This window comes from Protopterus annectens, chromosome 1.part1 (genome assembly GCF_019279795.1).
Source record: "Protopterus annectens isolate FY-2018-M chromosome 1.part1, PAN1.0, whole genome shotgun sequence".
NCBI lineage: Eukaryota > Metazoa > Chordata > Ceratodontiformes > Protopteridae > Protopterus > Protopterus annectens.
In genome coordinates, this window is record NC_056726.1 from 952,206,159 (window position 1) to 952,225,888 (window position 19,730).

General features: G+C 48.1%; 1 protein-coding gene across 2 annotated transcripts in view; it reads right to left on the minus strand.

Moving 5' to 3' along the window:
• Nucleotides 1–19,730, minus strand: part of ADAM17 (ADAM metallopeptidase domain 17) — a 2,408,764-nt gene that overhangs the window by 388,474 nt on the left and 2,000,560 nt on the right. For both annotated transcript variants that reach the window (XM_044079174.1, XM_044079166.1), the window contains one exon: nt 18,368–18,446. In XM_044079174.1, the coding sequence (XP_043935109.1) occupies nt 18,368–18,446 (79 nt within the window). The remainder of the gene's footprint in view (nt 1–18,367; nt 18,447–19,730) is intronic.

Consider the following 19,730-nt stretch of genomic DNA (forward strand, 5'->3'; position numbering starts at 1 on the left):
AGGCCGAGGGCTGCCTGAGGCAGGACAACCCACATGTTATGACTGCAGTTGCATTCTTGAAGGACATCATGCTGGAAGGATAGATTCCTGTCCCAGGGACTCCCCATACTCTGGAAGAAACTACCTATGTCAAACAAAGCTCCTCATTAGCACTCTTCAAGAAAAATCTTGGTAATTGGATGGGAAATAGGAAATTCACCCTGGGGATCACTTCTTTGGGTCTGCTCGACAATGGCACAGGAAAATAATTTTTTTGGATGGCGAAAGCCAGGGTACCTTTTTGGCTAGGCTTATAAAGGCCATAGGGCCAATAGCCTAGTAGCTACCTATGAACCTATATATATATATATATATATATATATATATATATATATATATATATGCACACACACGAATATGAATTAATACAGGTGTATCATTCTCTTTATACAGATACACACACCATAGAAATCACATTCCACTGACAGCATGCTTTAGCAAGTCAATGTTTGGTGAAGTTTGGTTTTGTGAAGGTGTGAAAGAAATAACACAGGAATCTAAACCCATGGGCATACGTTTCAACTTCTTGGCAGAAAAAATTTGCACAAAGTCTAAAATAATGGGGGGGGGGGCCCAGAGATAGAAGACAGATTTTAAATATTGCTTTTATAAACTTTGGAAGTTGTTAGAAAAACTTGATTTGTATTAGCATGTATTTTATGAAGGATATGAAGTCCAGAAGTCACATATCTGCCATTATTTGGCAAATCACTGAGGATCAAAATCACTAAAAAGCCACAAATTTTATGGGGAACAGAAAAAACGTGAACCAAAAATATGGACATTCTGAGAAAATCTGGATAGTTGGGACGTATGCCCATAGCCAAGCACAACACATACACACACCTATGCAGAAGTCCTCGATAAAAAACTTACCTAAACAGTAGAGACCTCCAAAATACACTTAAACATTCCACACACAACACCAAACGGATCACAAACAGGAGACAACACATCTCTCACAAATACAGACCATAAGGCAAAACTGTAAACCAACACAGCACACAAGGCATAACAATAAACCAAACATACTAGTCACTGGTGAATCAATTGTGAGACACACTGATGTCTCCCTCACCAGGCTCGACAAGGAGTCAGTTGTCTGTTTGGTCCCAGAATCCGCCACATCATGCACGCACTTAAGTCTCTCCAAAACAAGTACAAGTGTGACTCTGTCATTGTCCATGCTGGTGTGAATGACTTGACACGTACCTTCCTGGAATACATGAAGACAAACATGACTGAGCTCTTTGAGTATGTGTCCCAGGCAGGTATGACCTTAGCCCTAAACAGTATCCTACCTTCACCAATGATGATACCACAATACCAACATAAAATAATTGACTTCAACAACTGGCTTAGTTTCTGGTGTCATTCCAAGGGGATTCAGTATCTGCCTACCTGGGATGACATGGCTGACAGGCCTCAACGCTTTGCCAAAGATGGCCTCCACCTTTCACCCCTGGGATTCCAGATCCTGGCCAAGGCTCTTGCCTCCCCTATTGTACCTTTTTTAGGCAATGTCCTAAAGACAAATCTTCTAACACAAAAGATTTGTCAAAAGGCAAACTGAAGGTCTTGCTACTTAATGCTACGATCTTTAACTTGAAAATGCACTCACTGGAGGCTCTCCTTACACTGGAAGATGCCAATGTCTGTGTGGTCAAGGGTGGTGGAGTCTCTACCTTCATTATGGACAGGCACACCTCCAGACTGGTTTGCCAGCATGGCACACTGGAACTACTACTCCAGGTGCAACTGACAGTTGGCAAGACACCCATCCAAGCTATATACAGCTATAGACCCCCTCCATTACTCAGGACATCCACTCATCATACCTGGATCTACTTGACTCCATCAATGTACCCCCCCTAACATCCTGCTCGTTGGTGACTTCAACTACCCTCCATAGACTGGGCAAATTATTCCTGCACTAATGCACTCACCCAACGATTCCTTAATTTCATCAATTCTAATGCACTAGACCACCTCGTCTCATCCCCCACATGGGAAGATAACTTTTTGGACTTGGTTCTCACCAACATGGGCAACTGCTGCTCCACTCCCACAGTATGTTCTTCCCTGGTGAGATCAGATCATCAGTCTGCCTCATTCGAAGATTCTATCCCACCCAACCCGCCCCCCCAGCCATAATCAGGCTAAAAAAACTTCTCAAAAGCTGACTACAACCTCCTTAGGGAGTGTATCAGTAGCTTCACACCACCGGGCCCCCTCAGATGATGCAGACAACTATGCTGAATAGTATGCCAATGCAGTATATAAGCACCTGTACAACTGCATGGACTCAGCCATACCCAACAGAACTAAAACCTGCACCTCAAGGAAACACAAACCTGTCTGGTGGACAAAGGATCATAAGAAGTTACTAGGCTATTGGCCCTGATGCCCTTACAAGCCTATCCAAGAATTTAGCCCATGTTCCAACAAGTCAACACCCTATGCCACTGTCCAGCAGGGACACAGGTGGAATCCCCGGGGTGTATTTTCTGTTCCCCATCCAGTTATCCAGGTTACTCTTAAAAAGGGTTAATGAGGTACTTTGCTTTACGTGGAGAGGGAGTCTATTCCATGAAATGGGGAGTCTCTGGGACACAAATCAGTCCCGCCAACAGAGGTCACGTGTGCAGATTACTCAAGTGGAGTTTAACTTGCGGACATGCAGTGTTCTCATTAGAGCGAGGTCTGAGATTGCTTTGCATGCCAGACAGAGGTCACCTTTGAGGAGTCTGTAGGAGACTGAGTAGAGGGACAGGGCTCTTAGCCTATCTGTGTAGGATAGATGTTTGAGGCCCTGGATTCTCCGGGTGAGGAACCTCTGTGGTATCTCCAGCTGCTGCATGTGGTTTGTGAGGTACATGCCGAAAGACTTTATAACAAAAGGAAGAAACTGTTGTGCAAAGGTAAAAAAGAAATTCCAAATTAGAAAAACTCCCTCCTTAGCCTCAACAAGCAAATTATATCACTAGTTAAAATCTCCAAAGCCAATTATGAATCTAAACTAGCCTCCAAAACAAAGGAAAACCACAAAGCCTTCTTCAGTTATGTCAGGAACCTCCACGGCAAAGCCCAGGTATGTTCCAAATCAGTTCTTAACAGTTATCACTTACACTGATCTTACTGACTTAGCCAAACTGCTAGCAGATAGTTTCATTGCAAACTTTACTCCCTGTCCCCCCAAAGGCCCTTTCAACATCCTCGATACTTATCCTGCACCTCACATCTCTATAGATCAAGTGTTAAAGGCCCTATCCAAGGCAAAGAATACAGCTTCCATGGGATCTGATAGTATCCCAGGCTGTATTCTGCATCATCTCCAGCAAGAACTAGCTTCGCCATTGAGCAACCTATTCAACCACAGCGTAAATACAGGCTTCATTCCAGAAAAGTGGAGAACTGCCATTGTCATCCCCTTGCACACAGGTGGTGCCACTACTGACTCTGGAAAATATCGGCCCATTATCTTGACAAGTCTGATCTGTAAAGCCATGGAACGTATTATTATGGATCTTATAAACAAGGACATAGGCAATCTCCAAGCGCTTGACCCCACCCAGTTTGGACTCATCAAGGTCAGATGTTGCCTGTTGAACCTGGTTGACGTCTCTGAGACTGTCACCAAGGCCCTGGATGAGGGAAAGTCAGTACATACAGCTTACCTTGACTTGGCCAAAGCCTTTGACACAATCCCCCACTTGGGCATCATCAAAAAGCTTACACAACTTGGCGTAAATCCCTATTTTATCAGGTGGGTAGCCAAATGACTCACCGATAGGACCCACAAGGTCAAAATAGGTGCCTCCACCTCCGATACCAGACCTGTCACTAGTGGAGTTCCCTAGGGATCTGTTCTGGGACCCCTACTGTTTGGCATCTACTTCTCAGAGGTCCAGGCAAAGACAAAAGGCCTGTGACTGACCAAGTTTGTGGTAGACTGTAAGTTGGATGCGGTCACTGACTCCCCAAATGATGTAAACATACTGCAAGAGGGTCTCACAGCAACTAATGACTGGTGCCAAAGTCATGGCCTCAAGTTAAATGCAAAAAAAAAGTATTGTCATACCATTCAGCAAAAACATAGCCACTACTGATTTCCACATCAAAAACAACCCCCTAAGTACACAACCTTTGGTGAGAGACCTGGGTCCTCAGGTTGACAACAATCTCACATTCCACCATAATGACGCGGCAGTGGTCAGAAAAGCCTTTAACTTGGTTCATTTCATAAGTAAAGGGATTGTATCCAGAAAAAAGGAGGTTATTACCTCTCTATACTCCTCCCTCATTAAACCAATAATTGAGTATAACGGCCCCATTTGGTATGCACCTCTTCAAACATTTGCACTAACTGGAAGAGCCACAGAAATACCTCACAAAGAGAATCCATGCCCTCCAACACCTATCCTGTATGGACAGGCTCAAATCACTATCGTTCTACTCGGTATCATACAGAACTGCTCAGGGGTGATCTGTGTCTCACCTACAAGGCAGTCTCGGACCCTGCTCTACTAGAAATGCTCCATATCCACAAGTCTAACTCCTTGTGCATTACCCACTCAAAAGGCCTGAATCTAATGTGCAACATCAGCAAAACCTGTTGGAGACAGGTTTGTCTCCCAGAGGCTGCCCCGTCTCTGGAAAACTTCCCATATACGTCAGAGTACCTCGATGATCCTCTTCAAGCGCAACCTTGATGAGTGGATGGGAAACCATAAATTTGTCCCAGGGGTTCCACCTGTGTCCCTCACTGACAGGGGCAACAGGTGCTGACTGAGGTTTTTTTGGGGGAACAAACTCTTGGCTGGGCTTTTACGGGCCTCAGGGCCATTAGCTTAGTAACCTCCTATGATCCTATGTGGAAGCAAACTCCCTGTATCACCTTACTTAATATAACCTACTCCGAAGCTGGGCAGCATTGGTGTTGGTTAATAAGAAGTTATGTACTCACCATAACGTTCCATCTGAGTAGGCATCTTCATTTGTCTGCAACCTTTGGGATACAGATCCGATCTCGGATCCGAGCCGGCAACTTTTACCACAGCATAGATCCTAGCTCCTAGCTCCTCCCTTTACCCATAATCCCCTGCCAACCCTAACTGACCTCAGATCAAGTTTGCCTGATATAAGCATTGTTATTGTGCCCCGGAAGGGGCTTATCCAAGACAGATCCTATAGGTCAGGGGGAAGGAAGGGGGGATGGTTGCAGACAAATGAAGATACCTACTCAGATGGAATGTTATGGTGAGTACATAACTTTTAGTTATGTACTCACCATAACTTTAGATGTTTGGGATCCATCTCGCCTACATTCTGTACTGATGGGTTCGGAGCCGATCCCTCGGCTCCGACTCGGCACGCTTATGCTATAGAGCGAGGCCTCTTATTGGCTGAGCTATCTTTATCCCAGGATGCACCACCGCTAATCCCCCAGATCTTGTTTGTCCGCATTCATGCACACATGCACAACTTAATTATATAACATTGTTAGATGTTTCAAGATGAAACAACAGGATTCGGACCTTCTGATATCCTCTGATCTCCAAGGAAGGGGGAAGGAGGGTGGGTTATTAGAATGGGAGATGGATCCCAAACATCTAAAGTTATGGTGAGTACATAACTAAAAGATGTTATGTGATCCTATCTCGCCTACATTCTGTACTGATGGGACAGCCCCTAGCACCTAAATCCCGGGTGGCTCATTGGAAAACACTCCTGAGCACTGTGGAACCAAATGAAGCTCGTCCTCTAGATGCCACATCTAATTTGTAGTGGGAAATGAAGGTGTGCGGGAAGACCATGTAGCCGCAGCACAAATGTCACTAATAGCAAGCTTAGAATGAAATGCTATCGAAGTAGCCATAGCCCTTGTAGAATGAGCCTTGACAGAGGTGGTAAGCTCTTTGTTAGAATAAAAATAAGCTTGAGTAATACAATCCCTGATCCATTTGGCAATGGTGACCTTTGTGACAGCTTTGCCCAATTTGTTATCTGCAAAGGATACAAACAACTGATCTGTTTTCCTTGTTTGTTTGGTCCTGTCTAAATAAAAACGTAACTGTCTGTGGACATCTAGTGTGTGGAATATGAACTCCGCTTTGTTAGAGTATTTTGGGAAAAAAACTGGAAGCTCTAACGATTGTTGTAAGCAGAAATTAGAACAAATTTTAGGGACAAAGGAAGGATTTGGCCTGAGGGATACTCTATCTTTGTGAAAAACCAAGTACGGGGGTTTTACAGACAAAGCTTGAAGCTCTGAAACTCTTCTGGCAGAAGTAATCACCACCAGAAAGGCTGTCTTCCATGATAGGAACTTTATATCACATGTAGCTGCCGGTTCAAAGGGGTAAGAAGTCAAGGCGCGTAACACTATATCGAGATCCCATGGAGGTGCAGGATGAGAAATCGGAGGTCTTAACAGAGCAGCACCTTTCAAGAAGGTTTTACACAATCTGTTGCTCATTAAAGGTGGATCTATGGATTCATGAAAATTAGAGATTGCTGCCAACTGTACCTTGATGGTAGAAACTGAAGAGCCTTGATTGAAAAGAGAAGTCAAAAATTTTAGTACCTCTGCTACGGGAATAGAAATGGGGTCCAGGCCCCGGAGTTGAGCCCAAATAGCAAATCTTTTCCATTTGCTAGCATACAGTTTCTTTGTAGCCGACTTATGGGCCGAAGATAATATGTGTACAACATCTGGATCCAATGTATGACTCCTGACTATTGTCGGAAGAGGAGGAGCCAAGCCGTCAATTTTAAGGTGTGTAGGGACTGGTGGAATAGTCCCGACTGGTGAACAAGTAGGTCTGGGATCTGATCCAGGAACCATGGACCTTCCAGAGCATGTCTCCGAAGATAGGGGAACCACACTTGACGAGCCCAGTAAGGAGCAATTAAGATCATTTTGCTCCCCAAGAGAGATGCCTTTTGAATCACTCTGGGAAGGAGAGGAACTGGAGGGAAGGCATAAAGCAGGCCGGTGGGCAAAGGATGGAGTAATGCGTCCATGGGGCTCTTCCCCGGAGCCGGGGTTAGGGAGAAGAACTCTCTGCATTTTGCATTCAGAGGAGTCGCGAAGAGATCGTAACGCGGAACTCCCCATTTGCTGAAAATCTGACTTGCCACTGTAATATTCAGTGACCATTCATGAGGAGAGAGGATGGTTCTGCTCAATCTGTCGGCTATCACATTGGACTTGCCCGGTATGTGAGTAGCCACTAGGAAGCGTTTGGTCGAGACTGCCCATTCCCAAACTCTCATGGCTTCTCTGCACAGAGGATAGGATCTGGTCCCTCCCTGTTTGTTCAGGTACCAGACAACTGACATGTTGTCTGAGTGAACAGCAATTACACCCTGAGGGAGATAATCATGAAGGGCTTGAAGGGACAGAAGCACTGCCCTCATTTCTAAGACGTTGATATGAAGCAAAGTCTCTTCCGAGTGCCATTTGCCTTGGACTGACCTGCCGAGGGAATGCCCCCCCACCCCGTCTGGGAGGCGTCCGTGGTCAAAATGGCCGCCGGAGGGGGTAGAACAAAGGGTCGTCCCTGATCCAAGTTGGAGGGCACTAGCCACCAGCGAAGGTCCCATTTGCAAGATTCCGTGATCCATATGAGGTGACTGAGAGGGAGTTCCTGGAAGGACCACTGAGCTGAAAGAAGCCACTGAAGAATTCTCATGTGCAACGTTGCCAAGGGAACTAGAAGAACCGTGGCGGACATGGATCCTAATAGCTGCAGGACCATTCTGGCTGGGGCTTTGGATCTGGGAAGTAAGGCTCGAACTTGAGCCTGTATGGTTAGTATCCTGTCTGTAGGTAGATAGACCCGCATTTGGTTTGAGTCTATCTCTACCCCTATGAATCTTATGCGTTGAGATGGCAGCAACACAGACTTTAGCCAATTGAAGGTGATTCCAAGGGAATTGTCCAGTGATATAGTGGCTTGTAGGCTCCGCAATAGTAGATGCTTGGAGGTGGCAGTTAGGAGCCAGTCTAGATACGGAAACACCTGGAATCCTAGACTTCTCAGGTGAGCAGTCACGACCGCCAAACATTTGGTGAACACCCTGGGGGCTGTGGTGAGACCAAAGGGCAGCGCACGGAACTGAAAATGACTGCCTCCTAGGCTGAAGCGCAGATGTCTCCTGGACGCTTGATGTAGCATGATATGGTAATAAGCGTCCTTGAGATCTATGGAGCACATCCAAACACCCTTCTCCAGCAATGGGAGTATGGTTTGTAGGGTGACCATTCGGAACTTGGACTTTCTGACTGAACGGTTTAGGATGCTGAGGTCCAAGATGGGCCTCAAGTCCCCGGTCTTTTGGCACCAAAAGAATCTTGAGTAAGTCCCTAATCCGATCTGGTCTGCGGGACCGTTGGATGACCCCTTTTGCAGCGGCTTTGAAACTTCTGAGGCTGCGATATCCCGCTGACTGGGTGGCGGGTCCGGGATTTTTCTGGGCTGAGGGGTGAGAATGGGATGGAGTAACCTCCGATAATCCAAGCACCCATCGGTCCTGAGTGATACCTTCCCAGGCCTTTAGGTGCTTCGAGAAAGACCCCGACTGGCTCGGAGCTGCACAGCCGGGCAATCCCTCAGGGACTATGGAAGGCTGAAGAGCCACGAAAGGACTCAAGGGTCTCCAGTGTTGCGAGGGCCTCTGCCGCCTCTGGGACGGCGTCTTCCGAAGAATCCCCTGCCTCTAGAAGGGGAATCCTCCTGCTGAGAGGGTAAGGCTTCTGAGATCTGAACCACATTTTCCCTCCTCTTTAGCCTTGGGATAAGGCCGAAAGGGAGTGGAAAATCGTGCCCCCACGGCAGTCAGAGTCTTACCCTCCTGTTCACAGCGGGTTAGTGTGTCCTTTACCTTGGGTCCAAACAGGAGGACCCATCAAAGGCGTCGGCAAAGGAAGACTTAAAGGCCTCCGCAAAATGACACAGGCGGAGCCAGGCTTGTCTCCGAGAGCAATGCCTGTACTGCCGCTCTACTCGCCCCTTCGGCCGCATAAGAAATGAGCCTCATGGACGAGTTCGAAATGGACAACATTGTAGCCAGCTGAGAGCCAACCATCTGGGCCAGCTCCTCAGGCAGGTTACCCAAGAGGGTATCGGATAGCTCCTTAATCAGATCCCTCTGAAATCTGGTAAAGTGCGTAAGGTAGTTCAAGGACCTCAGTGTAAAGGCCGCTGAACTGAGGGTGCTTCCTGCATCGATCCATGCTCCTAGACTCCTTATTAGGAGGATGGACGGACGTCGAAGCCTCTGCTACATCTTGCTGGGTAGCAGATGCCACCACCAAAGCATCTACAGCCACACCTTTAGTTAAAAACTCTTTTTCAGGGGGCGCCAAAAGGAACTTATTCGGACGAGCAGGCACCGGTTCCACAGAGTCTGGGTGTTCCCACGCCCTTCGACAGATCAAATCCAAGAGCTCATCGAAGGGCGGAGACATCCAGGAGGCAGAGGGCTGAGCCCCGAAGGCCTTCAGGAACACCAACTCATCAGCAGAGGGAGGTTTGGACTGCCAGCCGCCTCGTTGTTTTAGGGCTTCAAGGATGTCTGCAAAGGAGACATCATCCGTGGACGACTTAGGGGAACCCTCTGCATCATCGAGATCGGTGTCGGATGTTAGAGACTCATCAGGGGAGTCAAAGTGCTTCCTCTTGCACGATCTTTTCCTGGGGGGTTCTTCCGAAGAGGCTTCAGAAGGACCTCCAGGAGGGGGAGAAACCCCAGCGGGGGTAACCTGAGGCCCCAGGGCTCCGCTGTCTAAGGACATGGGGACTGCCAACGACCCAGTTTCCGTATGCAGGGAAGGAGCTGGGGAAACCGTGGAGGTAGCCAAGGAAGATTTGGGTAATGCACTCCTCATAGCCCTGAAGGCGGGACCACCAGAATCCTGGGAGGGTCCCACCTCTGTGGCCACAACAGTGGACGGCACTCCCGCCGCCGACGCACCAAGAGGGAGACTTGGGACCGAAAGCATCAATCCCGAAGCCTCCCCCCCAGGGCCGAAGGAAAAAGTCCGTGTACTGAACTCCGACCCAAGAGCCGGAGTTGGAGCAAGGGTCGTGCCCGACCCTAACACCTCCACTGGTTCCACCAGCACCGGCTCCAACGGTGCCGAAGCTGTTGGAGGAGGAACCACAGTAGGGGAGTGGACCATCGGCTCCGAAGCCGAATGGGCTGGAGCTGTAACTAGCTTTTGGAACACCGGAGACTGGAAGAGTCGAAGGAGCACCCTGTCGATGTCCGAATCAGACATCTTGGATGATCTAGAGGATACCGATCGGGCCCGAACCGATTTCTCCATCGGCTCCGAAGGGCTCGGGACCGGCTCGAATGGACTCAACAACTATCGGCTCGAGGAAGAGCCCAAGCAAATTTCCCTGGGTGCCGATAAGGACTCCGGCTCCGAGGGGGAAGAGTCTGAGCCGGTAACCCTTATCGGCTCCAATATCAGTGGAGCCGATGAGGGTGACCCGCCTCGATGCCCCAGACCTCGGCTCCAAAACCAGAGGGTCGAGGCTGGAGGCATCGAGGCAGACCGTTCGACCTCGGCCCAAGTCCATGGAGCCGATGGAGAAGTCTGCTTAGATTTTTAGCGGTCGGTTCCGACTGACTGGTCGGAGCCGACGCTTTCTTCTTTACAAGGAGACGGAGAGGAAGATAAAGCCTCCTCGAAGGAAGGCTTGATTAATCCCTTGAGGATTAATTTGTTCTTCCTCTCCTGGAGGACTCTTGATGAGAACGCGTGGCACACACTACACGATTCTTGTAGGTGCTTGGCACCTAAGCAATACGACGAGGAGTGGTCGTCCGTTATGGACATTTTAAAACCACACCTCGTGCATTTCTTAAACCCGGAGGGTTTGTGTTCTTTAGACATAACGGTCTAAGTGAAAACACTAACTTTAGCCAAAAGGTAAAGTTAAATTCAACAAATTTAAACAAATTTAACAATTTAACAAATATATATATATATATATATATTTTTTTTTTATTTTTATTTTTACACTAAACAGTTAAACAGACAGAAAAGAGAGAAAGAGAGTCAAGACCCTCTAACTTAAATGGGTACTTGACCCAAGAAAGAGACACTAGTAGCAAAGCAACAGGGGAAGGCCCCTCTAACTAAAACGGGAAACCTTCCCTGACTAAACAAATCACGAATTTCTCAACAGAAATTAACCAGTCACACTTATATAACAACAATAGCTGTTAAAACAGCTTTTGGGTTCAAAGTAAGGAAATTTGTGACAGGAAAAAGCCTAAATAAATAGTACTTAGCCCAGCCAAGTTGAGACCACGTCTAAGCTTGTTAGCGGCAAACGAGATCTGGGGGATTAGCGGTGGTGCATCCTGGGATAAAGATAGCTCAGCCAATAAGAGGCCTCGCTCTATAGCATAAGTGTGCCGAGTCGGAGCCGAGGGATCGGCTCCGAACCCATCAGTACAGAATGTAGGCGAGATAGGATCACATAACATCTTCTTAATCTGAAGTAGGAACTTCATTTGTCAGCAACCTTTGGGACAGAGTCCCCAGCTACCTGAATCCTGGGTGGCCTTTATGGAAGAACATTCCGGAGCACTGCAGAGTCAAAGGACGCCCTACCTCTGGAGACAACATCCAGTTTGTAATGGCTGATAAAGGTATGAGATGATGCCCAAGTGGCTGTGGAACAAATATCATCTAAGGGAACCTAGATTTAAAAGCCACCGAAGTAGCGACGGCCCTAGTAGAATGAGCTTGGACTCCCTGAGGTGCAGGCCTTCCCGAACTCTGATGCGCTAAGAGGATACAACTAGCTATCCACCGTGATAGTGTAACTTTAGAAACTGACTTGCCTAAACTTGTTTTGGCAAAGGAGACAAACAGCTGGTCAGATTGCCTATGACCAGCAGTTCGATGAATATAAAAATGTAATTGTCTGTGCACATCCAAGGAATGCAGTTTGTACTCTCCTTTGTTCTGGTAATGGGGAAAGAACACGGGAAGATTAATAGATTGATTAATATTAGCTTCCGAAGACACCTTAGGCAGAAAGGACGGACTGATCCTGAGGTAAACTCTATCTGGATGGAAGGTTAAATACGGCGGTTTAACACATAGAGCCTGAAGTTCGGAGACCCTTTTAGCTGAAGTAATGGCCACCAAGAAGGCCATCTTCTAAGAGAGATATTTAAGATCAACTGTGGCCGCAAGCTCAAAAGGGGGGCTAGTCAAGGCTTGGAGAACCAAAGACAAATCCCATGGGGGTACTACCTCCCTGACCGGAGGTCTGAGAAGGAAGGTACCCTTGAGGAAAGCTTTACAAAGCTTGGAAGTAATTAGAGGGCCCAATTCATGCCCTACATGATAATGCAAAATCGCTGCCAGTTGTACCTTGACTGTAGAGCAGCTAGCCCCTTGATGAAAAAGGGAAGTTAAGAAATCCAAAATCGACGTGAGAGGCGCTGTGAAAGGATCCAAGTGATGGTGCTCCGCCCAGATGGAGAAACGCTTCCACTTGCTTCGGTAGACTCTTCTGGTGGAAGGTTTATGTGCTGCTACTAGGATGGCTTTGACTGGTGAGGAGATTCCGGGAGTCCTAATTAGGAGTGGAACTGGAGCAACCAAGCAGTCAGCTTGAGGTTGACCAGGTTGGGGGCCGGAAGACCCAGAGGGTGAGTAATGAGATCCGGGAGTGGATCCAGAATCCATGGTGGATGAATTAGGTGAGACCACAGGTACGGGAAGCATGTTTGACGAGGCCAGAATGGGGCAATGAGGATCATTTTGCTCCCCAGCCGACTGGCTTTCTGTAAGAGTTTCAGCATCATGGGCAAAGGAGGGTAAGCGTAAAGGAGACCGGGAGGCCAAGCATGTACTAGAGAGTCTCTCTGGGACTCCCCCTGAGGGGGGATTAGAGCAAAGTAACTGTTGCATTTGGTATTTGAAGGAGAGGCAAAAAGATCGCAACAGGGTTGCCTCCATTGGGCAAATATTTGTTTCGCTACTAGAGGATTGAGAGACCATTCGGAGCCAGAATCGAACGACTGAGCCTGTCTGCTAGGATGTTGGACCGTCCCGGAATGCGTGTTGCAATAAGAAAGCGGTTGGTGGAAATAGCCCATTCCCACACTCTCATGGCCTCGCGACAAAGAGGATAAGACCTGGTTCTCCCCTGTTTGTTGATGTACCACACCACTGACATGTTGTCCGTTTGTACTGCAATCGTCCCAATCGGAAGAAGGCTGTGAAGTGCCTGCAATGTCAAAAGCACCGCCCTCATCTCTAGGACATTGATATGCAAAGAGATCTCTGTGTCGTTCCACGTGCCTTGGACCGTTCTGCCTGAATAGTGCCCCCCCACCCCACCCCAGGCGAGAGGTGTCAGTGGTCACTGTGGCGATGGGGGAAGGCATCGAGAATGGTTATCCCATGTGGAGACTCGGGGACCGGAGCCACCACATGAGCGACCCTCTGCAAGCCCTGCTTAGGGGAATAGGATGGGACAGGGAGTTGCGAGACAGGGACCATTGTACTTGGAGGGTCCACTGCAGGACCCTCATATTTAGGCGGGCTAGGGGCAGTAGAGGAATAGCTGCCGCCATGGACTCTAGAGCCCTCAGGATCAATTCCGCAGGTGGAGCAGGACGTATGAGAATGGCCTGGACATGCAACCTCAGGTTCTGAAGCTGATCGGGAGTCAGGAAGGCAAGCATTATCCTGGAATCCAATCTCGCCCCTATGAAATCCATTACCTGTGTAGGGACTAGAGAGGATTTGGTCATGTTGATAGTCAACCCTAGACATGGAGCAAAGTTGAAGAAATAATCCCTGCCTGAACAGAGCAGATGCCTTGTTGGGGCGATGAGGAGCCAGTCGTCCAGGTACGGAAAGACCTGAATTCCCTGAAGCCTCAGGTGGGCTGCTATGACCGCCAAGACTTTGGTGAACACCCTGGGGGCTGAGGTGAGACCAAAGGGAAGGGCCCTGAACTGAAAGTGACTGGCTCCCAGCCGGAAGCGGAGGAACCTCCTGGAGCGTCTGTCCACTAGGATGTGGTAGTACGCATCCTTGAGGTCTATTGAGCACATCCAATCGTTCTCCCATAATAGGGGGAGAATAGACTGTAAGGTGACCATTCGGAACTTTTCTTTGGGTAGTGCCAGGTTCAGGAGAGAGAGAGATTGAGAATGGATCTCAAGTCCCCAGTCTTTTTTGGCACCCGAAAGAACCTGGAGTAAAACCCCGATCCGAACTGATCTGGGGGGATGGGTTGGATAGCTCTTTTTTGCAAAAGCTGCTGAATTTCTGTAGCAGCTGCCTCCCTTTGATTGGGTGGTACGTCGGGGAGGCTTTTGGTTTGGGGGGTTACAATAAAGGGAATTTGGTAACCTCTGGATATGATGCAAAGCACCCAGCGATCTGTTGTTATGGACTCCCACATTGTTAGGTGCTTCGAAAGACGCCCCCCGACTGCCTCCAGAGTGGAGCAGCCGGGCAGCCCCTCAGGGGTTCTGCATGGGCCTCTCAGAGAAGGGTTCTCTGGACCCAAAGTTTCTGGGACCCCCTCTGCCTCTTGGGCGGCGTCCTCCCTGTCCTCCTCTGCCACGAGAAGACTGGTTGTCCGGAGCAGACTGGGACTGATGCGATTTTCGGAACCACATCTTCTTCTGACCATTTTGGTTCTTAGAAAAGGACCTCTGGGGAGCAGAGAAGCGGACTCCGTTGGCAGACAATGTCTTCCCGTCTTTCTCGCTTTGGACTAAAGTGTCGCGAACTGTTTTGCCAAACAGTGCAGAACCATCAAAGGGGGCATTCTCGAATGACGCCTTAAAGGGTTCCGATAAGTGACAGTGTCGGAGCCAGGTCTGACGCCTGATTACCAGGCCGGCTCCACCAGCTCTACAGGCTCCTTCAGTGGCATGTGACAAAAGCGGCATAGAGGTGTTGGAAACTGAACGCAGAGTAGACATTCGGGAGGAGTACAGTTGCTTGTCTCCTTCAGACATGGCCTCTGGGGGGGATGCAGCGTATTCTTTTATTAGATCTCGCTGCATCTGGATGACGTGTGCCATATAGTTCAGCGCTCTCATGGAGAAGGTTGCTGAACTAAAGACCCACTTCCCCAGGCGGTCCATCGCTCGAGAGTCCTTACTCGGCGGGTGGACCGCAGAGCTCTCCTGCGCTAGCTCTCTCTTGGTGGCCGCCGCCACCAACATGGCATCCATGGGGGGATCTCTGCTCCAGTGGGTTCTTTCAGCAGGGGGACTCAGGATCCTATCCGGGCGCTTGGGGACTGGCTCTACAGTGTCCGGCTCCTTCCAAGCCCTGGTAGAAATAAGGTCCACCAGGGGGTCGGGGGGGAGGGGACACCCAAGAGGTAGATGGCCCTGCTTCCAACGCCTCTAGGAATACTGACTCATCGGAAGAAGCCTTGGGGGCAGACCACCCTCCCCCTAATCCTGAGCATTTCCATGATGTCTCCAAAGGAGACATCCTCGGGGGGTGATCATGGGGAGCCTTCCCCTTCATCTAAGTCCGTATCTTTGGTAAGAGACTCAGGGGAGTCCATGTGCCTCCTCTTACAGTTGGCTTTGTGAGGGACCTCCTCGGGGGGGCTGTCTGAGGAAGACTCACCAGCAATATCACGTTCCAAAGGAACACCCAGAGACGCTGAAGCAGGCTGTCCCGATGGCTGGGTGATGGGAGCCTGGACCAGCTGAGAGGGAGTGCAGGGAGGAGCCGAAGCCAGGACCGGAGGTCCGGATGCACTCAACAGTGCCCTCTCCACCACCGTGAAAGCCGAGGGGGAGCTACTCTCGATAGGCTCCGAGAGTCGGCTCCCACTCGGATCCGAAGCGGGGACCGGATCCGGGGCCGAGACCCTCGGATCCGAAGGACCCGTGTGCTCTGACTGGGACGGAGCCAAAGTCACACAAAGTCCCTCGGATCCGAAGCTCAGCCCACGGCTCTGAGAGGTCAGATCCGACAAACTCGAGGGACCAGTCGGAGCCGAAGTAACTTGTACTGTCGGCTCCAACACAGCCCCGGATCCGACACGGCTCGGCTCCAAATGCTCCGAACCCGGGAAGCGGGACTGAGAAGGAGCAATTGGAGCAATGAATGGGGTCGAGCTCCACCCCGGAAGGGGGGGGGAGGCAAGAGCACTCCCATCTGCAGCTGGGCCTGGATGAACCTCCTCATCATCCGGTCCATGTCTGCATCTGATATACTGAAGGTGGACCTCGACGAGGCCACCAAGGCAGACCTAGAGTGAAGCCTTGATGACCTCGACGGGGGCCGGGTCACCTCCTCCCCAGGTCCCGGTGAAAAACAAGGGGGCCGGAGCCGAGGAGGAGGTGATGCAGAAACCCTGGATGGAGAAGCCCGCTTGGCGGGCGGGGCCGAGGAAGAGTCCTCAGCCCGGCGCTTATGGTGCTTCTCCTTCCTTTGGTTTTTCCGGCCTCTCTCTCCTCCGGAGCCAAAACGGGAGGTTGAGTCCCGACCGGAGGGAGGGAGGCAGGGGTGGCTACCACCGAGGGCTGGGTAGTGGCCACCGAAGAACCGGAGGCCGGAGCCGAGTCGGAGGGCAAAAGGCCCGCCAGGATCAGCTTAGACCTCCGGTCCTTAAGTGCCCTGGGGTTGAACGCTGCACAAATCATGCATCCCGATGAGAGGTGTTCAACCCCAAGGCACCTAACGCACCGGGTGTGGTCATCTGCCGGTGAAAGCTTATGGCCACACTCGGTGCATTTTGAAAAGATGGCTTTAGGGGCCTCCGACATGTTGAACAGAAAAAACACACTCACTAGGCCCCTACACACACCACAAACACACACTACGAACCAGCGAGGGTAGGGAGGAAAAATTTTTACAAAAAAGATATATAAGAAGGAACCTAAACAATCTTACACACTCACACAAGAGAAGGTACAAAAAAAATCAAGTTTTTTTCTCACAATTTCCCTGAACTACCAGGAGCTCGAAATCCAGCTTGTAGGCTTGAAGCACGGCAAACTAGATCTGAGGTCAGTTAGGGTTGGCAGGGGATTATGGGTAAAGGGAGGAGCTAGGATCTATGCTGTGGTAAAAGTTGCCGGCTCGGATCAGAGATCGGATCCATATCCCAAAAGTTGCTGACAAATGAAGTTCCTACTTCAGATCAAATTTTGTGGAAACGCAACTAGTTGGACCAATAGATATATAAACTGCTTTTGGTGGTAATGGAGGGCACTGGACCTTGCATAAGATCAAAACCAGAATATAGAGTGAAGTGATTACAGTGTTATTCGTTTTCACCATCACATTTGCAGACAAGCACCTATTTTATTGCAGGTCTGGTTCTACGACATACAAATCATCTTCTGGATATGTTAAATTTGTCATGAAAAATGCATTTGCATTCTAAGTTCTTGGACAGAAGTTCACAGCTTTTCGGAATTAGCATTGCTGTTTCTGCTTAAATTGCTTTACTTACCCAGTACTGTACCCTAAATGTCTGACTGACTTGTTTTATACCATTTTTGCCTTTTGTGGTCTCTGTTATTTTAATGTTATTTTTACACTTAAAGCAGGCTGTAATTTTAATAAGTCTGGTTGAATGTTTAGTGCAGCATCCCTCTGATGCACAAAATTAAGAAAGTGGATACTACAAATCACTTTTGCTCAATTGTTCTCCATTATTGCATTTTAACCTTCCTTATATATAAGGCACTTAGAGTTGCAAGTTCTGTATCTGATGCTCATACTCAAGATAAAAATATAAAGGCAGATTTAATGGAGGTAAATGCAGTGTTAAAGGTCTATTAGTGTGTGTGGTAATTTAACAACGGTCATGCAATGATGTTTCTGGTAACAGGTTTCAAACAGAAAAATAATTTAAAAGGTTTCTTTGGTGCAAGAAGAAAAATATTAGTTTAAAAGCTTTATTTGGTGCAGTGTTTAGACTGCACTGATGAAGTATAAGAGAAGGTGGTAGAGAGTGTGGTAATAATGGAGAACAAACGATAATTTTTAGAAAGTTCAAAATGTTACTGCAGCACTGCACAGCTGTCAAAGTACACTACTGCTATAACATTCTAAGCAACATATAACTATTATAGTCCTGTATTCTACATCATCACTTTGTTTTCATTACACCCATGCACACTTGTCTATTTTACTCTTATCTATATGAAAATTAGTAACTGTATGGCAAAAGGTTTTTACCACAGCTTGTAAAAGGAAAAGAAAGGAAAACTACTGAGCATTGGCAAACATGTACAGTTACTCATATGACAATCAGCACAGTATCATGGCTTAGTGGTTACCTACCAAAAGTATTAATGCTGAGCTTATCAATGAAGTCCCAGAATCGTTCAATAACATCTTGCACTTGCATCTCACATTTTCCCTGTTATAAAAACAACATACAAAGTTAGAAAACTCAAATAAAGTTACTTCACTACAAGCTTTTTAAACATACAAAAAGCAATTCCAAACTAATATGTCTGTTTTACAGTAAAAAAACACTTGAAGTGGCTGAACTTAACTACATGAACAAGATGTTGTTAATACTTTCTTGCTTTTCTCTTCTCATGATTCTTGCAAGGATGTCAATGTACCTTGAGACAGTGTCTACATACAAAGCAAAACATTACCATTGCAGCTTTACTTTGACAAATTGGACTACAAACAGCCCCAAAGACATAGATTCATGGGTACTTACTAGGCTAGTGATGTGGGAGGATCTTAAGCCCAGTCTTACATTTCCATGGTAGTTTTTAGCCCTTATATTTTGCATACATAAGGGACCAAATGGCATAATGGTTAAGGTCTTCACCTCTCATGCACAAGGTACAAGGTTCAATCCTGACTTCCGGCCAATGTCTGTTTGGAGTTTGCATGTCCTCCTTGTGTCTCTTTGGGGTTCCTCCCACCTCTAAAACACATGCTAAGTGTTTCCATCTCAAACTCACCAATAAATGGAGCTGTGGGCAGCAGTACAGACGCTACATGGTGTCCTACAGGGGGAAGAGTTGCACATACCTTCATCTTTGGACATCTACTTTGGTGTGCATTATCCTCAAGAAAGGAGAACACAGATCATAGACTGTGTGCTAAGGCAGGGCTAACCACTCGATGGTGTAAAATATGGCTCTAGGTGATTTGGTCATGTTGACTAATGTTGCCAAAATGAGCATGGGTATTTGCCAGTGATAAGTGGGTTGAGGACTCAGCCTAATCCGACCTATGCCAGGGACCCATGCTAACAATGGGAGGGGTGTATGTGTCCCTATTGGTCAGTGTGTGCCCACCATAAAGCTCAGAAGCCCTGCGTCAATAAGCTACTGGCAGGCCAGTGTCCAGTTTACCCATCCCGGACTACCTGGGATAGCTCTGTTAAGATAAAGGTGGATGTAAAACCAATCAACCTGTCAAACATGGGCTAAGGTTCACTGACAGGATGTGGACTAGAAGTGGATGACATGATGGTATGGAGGAAGCTGGACATCCTAAGTATCCAAGAGACAAAATGGAAGGGCAGTGCAGCAAAGACACTTGGCTTAGGATCCAGAGTCTACTACTCAGGAGGAGGATAGGCTAGAAATGGTGCTGGAATTGTGGTGAAAGAAAGGCTTCAGAAGGCAGTGAAGGATATCATCAGAATTAGTGACAGACTCATGGCAATCAAACT